Source organism: Diadema setosum, chromosome 4 (assembly GCF_964275005.1).
Source record: "Diadema setosum chromosome 4, eeDiaSeto1, whole genome shotgun sequence".
Lineage (NCBI taxonomy): Eukaryota > Metazoa > Echinodermata > Echinoidea > Diadematoida > Diadematidae > Diadema > Diadema setosum.
In genome coordinates this window covers 33,698,192-33,704,699 of record NC_092688.1, presented here as the reverse complement: position 1 = coordinate 33,704,699, position 6,508 = coordinate 33,698,192, and the positions used below count along the sequence as shown (strand labels likewise).

Below are 6,508 nucleotides of genomic sequence, written 5' to 3'. Positions count from 1 at the left end.
ATCTTCTCCCCCAATCTGAAAACTCCTTGCGACCACCTTCCCCTTCCGCACTGACACTGAGCGGCTCTTCTTGGCCTTGAACTTCATCCGTGTCCAGGCCACCAACTCCTCTAACCTATGGAGGCCATCTTTGACCTGGGTCTCGTTGCCAGACACGATTGTGAGATCATCCATGAAAGCCCTAATCGATGGCACAACCACATCTGCAGCCAGCATCAACCCCTCAATTCTCGGGGCCACACACCGGGTTAACACTTCCATCCCAAGGACAAACAGCAGCGGCGAGACTGGACACCCCATGGGGATGCCAATTTCTAGCGCTTGCCATTCTGTTGTGTAAGTCTGGGTCGTGAATCTCATCCTGAACTGGCTGTAGTAGCTCTGCACCATCTCCCGGATCACCCTAGGGACCCAGAAAAACTCAAGAGCAAAGCTGAGATACCTGTGAGGAACTGATCCATATGCATTTGCAAGATCTAACCAGATGACATCCACATCCTCCTTCTCACGTTTGCACCTCTGGATTGACTCCCAAATCATCTGGACATGCTCCGTGCACCCAGGGAAACCTGGTATCCCTGCCTTCTGTATAGAGGTGTCCACAAACTTGTTCTTCATGACAAATGCTGACAACCGCCTCGCTAAGACACTAAAGAGGATCTTACCATCCACGTTGAGAAGCGAAATCGGTCTAAACTGGCCAATGCCTTTGGCATCCCTCTCCTTTGGGATATATACCCCTTCTGCCACACACCAGCTGACTGGAACAATCCGCTCCCGCCATAGCACCCTTAGGATCCGCCACAGCACCCTTCGGACACGAGGACAGTACTTGAACAGCTTGTAGGACAAGCCATTCTGCCCAGCTGCACTGCCAGCTCGGGCCTTTTTTACCACGGCTTCAACCTCCCACAACTTCAACTCACTCAAGTCAAAACTGACCTCTGGCTCCTGTGGCCTCAATAGCCCTGCCACCCCAGTAAAAGGCTCCTCTCTCCTCCCATCACAGTATGTGGCCTTCAGATGCCTCTCGAGCTCTTCCTTCGACACCTCCAAACTTCCTGAAACCCCTTCCTCAAACAACCTCTTTGTGAACCTGTGCGGATTCTTATAGAACTCCCTCCTCTCCCTCCTCCTCCTCCTCCGCTTCCTACACTGATATTCTGCCCTCCTAACATCCGCATACCTCTTCTTCAGGTCCTCATACAGACCCTTCAGACTAGCCCTTTCTCCGTCTGCCTGCCTCCACCTACGCCGCAAGCTCTTCTTCTCCGCCCTCAATTGGGCCATCAACCGCTGTCTCCTCTACCCTGATTTTCCAAAATCCCCCTCTACATTCCCCCCACCTCCACTACCCACAGGCTTTATCCCAAACTCTTCTGCACAAGCCCCATAACACAACCCCTCAAACATACGCATCTTCTTTTCAACACTCCCAGCCAATTCCACTTTCAAAACTCCCGCAAGCTTGATGTCAAAAGGCTCCCACTTATCACTTCTCACCGGTGGCCAAGCAATCGGCTCCTTCCGCTCAAACACAGCATGTAGAGCATGCTGAGGGTCTCCGGCTCTGTGGTCTGAAACCTGACTGGGACCTCCCACTGTCTCACCCAGCTCAGTGCTGGTGCAGTCATGCCCTACTGCCACTCTTCCACAGCTCGTTCTTGCTCTGTGATTATATATGATTATATATTTGCTTCAATCATAAGTCTATGGCAGCCTGTGCGGTAAGGAAATTTACAATCGATTTCATCTCTTGATAAAACGAGGCACCGGTATACTAGTAATGTTGGGCCACCAAATAATATCAAAAAAAAAAAAAAAAACTCCATACATGAAAGATTTTAGAGCAACAGCATATGATATCAAAACTATTTTTCAACAAGGCTGTACTGACGAATAACTTTCTCATTTAATTCAAGAAATCATGGCATTGACATTTCAAAGTTTGTGATCCAGTAGTCAAAGATTAAAGCAAAATAAGAATTTCCATAAGAGCAAAAACAAAACAGACAAAAAAAACCCAAAACAAAACCAACAACAAAATATAGAATAATAAAGGAGAATAGAATAAAAAAGATATCAAAAGAATATTAACTTGATTGGATTCAATTTTATTTCTGCATTTATTTTCAAGCAAACAAATACATATGCTCTGGAATGATACAACGTGTATTCACACATAAAGTTGTAAGAGTTTGAGTACAGATGAATAACTTTGTAAAGCACATAGGAGCATTATACCATTTCATAATCTACGAAAAGTGTGGATTTACATGATTACTACATGACTGATAACATAAAGATGAAATGAAGGATATCTTCTTATCAATAATATTATGTATAACACTTTCAGCTCTATTGAAATGATTTGAAGAATGATCCTTCGCAGAAATATTGCTCAATCATTCCTTTGAGAAATACACTGTCACACTTTTATGAAGACGCTACCACAAGCAAATACAACGCACCATGTAGAAGCAGCTGTTTTTTTTTTTTTGTTGTTGTTTTTTTTTTTTTTTGGTCATAACGGAATAGAAGTTCGCATGTCAGCCAATATGTAACTTTTTTTGATCACTTTTCATTGATTGCCTCACAGAAAAGTAAAAACTTTACTAAAAGGAAAAGTAAAAACTTTACTAAAAGGAAAAATAACAAGGAAGCCGGGCTACAATATGCCAGTATTCATGTGTTAATGCTAACATCAGAGGCCCCTATAGAATGGGTCAGATGAAGATGATAATATTTTGCTATTTAATGCTGAAATTACACTATTTTTCTATACATTTCTGTTTGTTTGTTTGTTTGTTTGTTGCATTTCCATTTGGGAGCATGGCTGAATAGCCCATATTCAGCTGCACTAGAGGAACTGAGTGTTTTGCCTTTTACAGACTTACTCACATATTGGTCAGTTCGACTCGGGAATCGAACCCGGTTCCTTTGGACCTCGAGGCAGACGCGCTACCGACTGAGCCAAAGCACCGCCCTTGCATATTACTCAATACATACACTTATGCTATAAACACATGCATTGCTGTACAATGAACCTATAGGAAAAATTTTGTGCCATGTGGTTAGGTCAACTGAAAATGTTGAAATGTAACAATATTTCTTAGAACATATCTCGAATATGGCTCAAAGTATGGGCATGACAGTTAGATATTACCAGTAAGTGATTATCATTGTGGACCATGGGGTCAAATGGCAGGCTGAGGGTCGAAGGCAAAGAGAAAACGCTCAAATTCCCTAGTAATAGTAATAATAATAATAATAATAATAATAATAATAATAATAATAATAGTAATAATAATAATGGTAATAATAATAATAACAATAATAATAATAATAAACCATATTTGCAAAGCAAAAAAACACAAACACACAGCGTAAAGCCTAGTCCATTGACAAGTTATAGAAATGTGTTTTCAAAAGACTCTTAGAATCATTTACTGTATCTGTCTCCTTGAGATACGTGACTAATTTGTTCAATAACTGCCAGTTACAAAGATCTTGCACCATAAAAAATTGTTGATATTGTATGTGTGTGTGTGTGTGTGTGTGTGTGTAGGGGGAGGGGTGTACAAAAGAAATTTGAACTGAAGCACAAGTAATCAATCCAGCCGCAGAGTCTTGTATTCTTTTCAACTTTTAGTTTCCATTGTTGGTATACCATACACCATACCATTACAAAAAGCAAGACGAAACATTATGTGAGCATGTAGGCCTACAAGTCTCTCGGTCGACTTTTTAGAAAGGAATGGACGAATCAAAATCAGTCCTGTGAAAGGCAATTGAGGCCGTTTTGCAAATTTGATTCACATGAGTTGACATTGTCAAATGCCTATCGAGTCTCACACCAAGGTTCCTGGCTGAGTCATCAATCTGTATCAGAGTGTTACTTTTAATTGGCTACTATCAATACTACCACAGTGCCTATAGAACTACTTCTGAAGTGAAGAATCTCAGTCTCATTGAATTTAAGACCATTATGAACTGACCAATTTTTCATGTCGGCCATACAAGCCTGGGGTTGCAATATAGCTTAGACTGATTACCCTTCTCTACCAAAAGTAAATGTATGTAAATGCAATGTAAAATTGCTCTCGGCTGAAACAAGTTAACCATCCAAATGAAAGCTGGTTCAAGGAATGTAAACACTCAACACACTATTATTGTGGTTGTGCCAAACCTTCAAACTTGTCATTTCATTGTTTGTTTGTTTTTGGCCAATCATGTGAAACTGTCGTCGCACATTGTCAAGATGAACTCTATAGACCTAGTGAGAGAACCATGCGATATGGCGGAGAGGCATACCAGTCGCATAGCGACATTTCTAGTTCAACATACATGCGACTGCATGACATGTCGGTCTATCACATTTCACATTATATCGCATCAAATATGTAGAGTCTATCTGGAGTGCAGAAAGCTATCTCACCACTCTCAAACTCTTGCAGGTAGTACCAACTTCTTTCTGGTTTTTGTATTTGGAAATCAGTGATGATGAGACTGTGCACTTGCTCCAAATCTCTCGTGTATCGACTGATACTGACAAGACCCTCCTTGTGCTTTACCCAGGCTACAATGACCGAATCATCTCGACAAACAGCTGGGAAAGTAGACATACCCTCCTTCTTCAAGACATTCTCCTTTACCCTCTCACCATCAAGGCACACCATACCTGATGGCTCTCTCATTATCAGCTTCCCCGTGGACTGAAAGGAGAATATTTGCTCAGGTACATATCCATCACACATTACTTCCCTGACTGCCTTACCACCCTGTGTGGTAAATACCTGGATCTTCTTGAGCTTCCTATAACCCACGTAGATATTATCATCTTTATCCACAGTGAGACCACCATACCCTCCTTCATCAACACTCATCGTCTCGAACGTGACGTCGAACTTCTCCCACTGTGGAGTGCATAATGACATCGTGTTGTTTGTACCACGTACGACACTTCGACCATCAGACAGGAATCCTATTCTCCGGACACTGACATCCCTCAGCACAGTCTGCTGTAACTCGCCATCAGGGGAGTAGAGATGGATTCCGCCTTGACCCGATCCCACCGCCATCTTACCGTCTGGTGCACGAGTGATACAGTTCATGCTGTTTTTGCGAGGGAGCTCTACGTCTGCTTTGACAGTCCACGTGAAACCTTCCAACTCTCCGAGAAAAAGTTCATTGACCTTCACGTATCTACGGAATGAAATCTTCTTAGCCCGTTCTGTCACACTTCTCGGTGATTGGACGTCAGGATCATCTCGTCCCAGAAAGCTCTTCAAGTTCGCATAGCGTGTCGTGTGCAAACAAGGCGTCTTTCTCTAGTGGTACCTTCATACCGTTAGTTACCAGCTCTTCCATAGCGTTCACGTGACTGACTGTTTGGCGACTCTTTTCATTCATAGTTTGTAATTCCTTCTCGAATTTTTCAGACAATCGTTGCACTTGGCATTTCAGTGCCTCTCTTCTGTCTGATAATAGCTGTATGTATTCCTCGTACGTCTTTTCGATGTCATCATTGAGCCTTCTCAGCATAGTTGTTATTTCATTGCGTTGTGTCTCTATGAAATCGATATGATTTTCAATGGTTGTTTTCTTTAATTTTGCCCATTCTTGTAACTCCTTGATATTTTTCATTACTTTTCCCTCATGGACAGCTGCCTTTTCAAGCTGATGGCCTGCTTGCATGTGCTCTAGCATCTCACCCGTACTGCAAATATTCTCCAGACAATGGGTACAGAAACAGTCTTCATCGACACCGGGATATTTGTCACATTTCCGTCGCCTCCTAAGCGGAACTTTTCCCGAGAGCACCTCGCTCACGGGCACCACTTCGTGGTTGGAGAATGGTTGCCAGTCAGAGTGGACTCTCTCACACGATTTACACATATTTTTCGCACAGTCCTGACAGTAGGACACAGCTGGCGGCTTTTCGTCCGTCTGACAAGTTGTACATGTTGGATTCTTGGTTTTCACTTCGTCCACGAGAGAACTCAGGGGTACGTTTGTTTGTAACTTACTCACATCTCCACTGGGTACGGGAGTTCCTTTCCTGCATACAGGGCATGTTATTGCTTGTTGGCTTAGCTGAGTTTGGTAGACTCGTTCCAGGCATCCTTTGCAGAAAGTGTGTGAACATGTCAGTGATTTAGGTCGGTTGAACAGTGTCAGGCAGATAGGACACTCCAGATTCAGGCTGCTGATTTGATGAAACGTTGCCATGGTATCTGTCTGTCTGAGTAGCAAAAGAAACACCTAGCGGTAAACACACAGACAAGTATCGGCAGAAATATGTAATCAGCATTTACCAAATATTAGAAATGGGGAAGTTCATACGAAGCATGACGTTAGAATTGGCATTTTAAAACCGAACAAAGAGAGGCACAATTTAAGAGATGGGTGTTGATTAGTAATGTGTACCATGTTTTACTAAGTATGCTCAGTAAAACTGATTTATGGTGGTTCATTGGAGTGGAGGAGATCACATCAACTACATGTA

The 6,508-nt window shown here is 42.6% G+C and overlaps 1 protein-coding gene and 1 pseudogene across 1 annotated transcript in view; both read right to left on the bottom strand.

The window, feature by feature from the left end:
- Positions 1 to 1,290, bottom strand: part of LOC140227803 (uncharacterized) — a 3,808-nt gene extending 2,518 nt beyond the window's left edge. The window contains exon 1 of the mRNA XM_072308199.1: positions 1 to 1,290. This exon is cut by the window's left edge and continues 525 nt beyond it. Coding sequence (XP_072164300.1) covers positions 1 to 1,290 — 1,290 coding nt within the window.
- A 3,095-nt stretch (positions 1,291 to 4,385) lies between these two features.
- On the bottom strand, positions 4,386 to 6,231 carry LOC140227482 (tripartite motif-containing protein 3-like; annotated as a pseudogene).
- Positions 6,232 to 6,508: the final 277 nt, after the last annotated feature.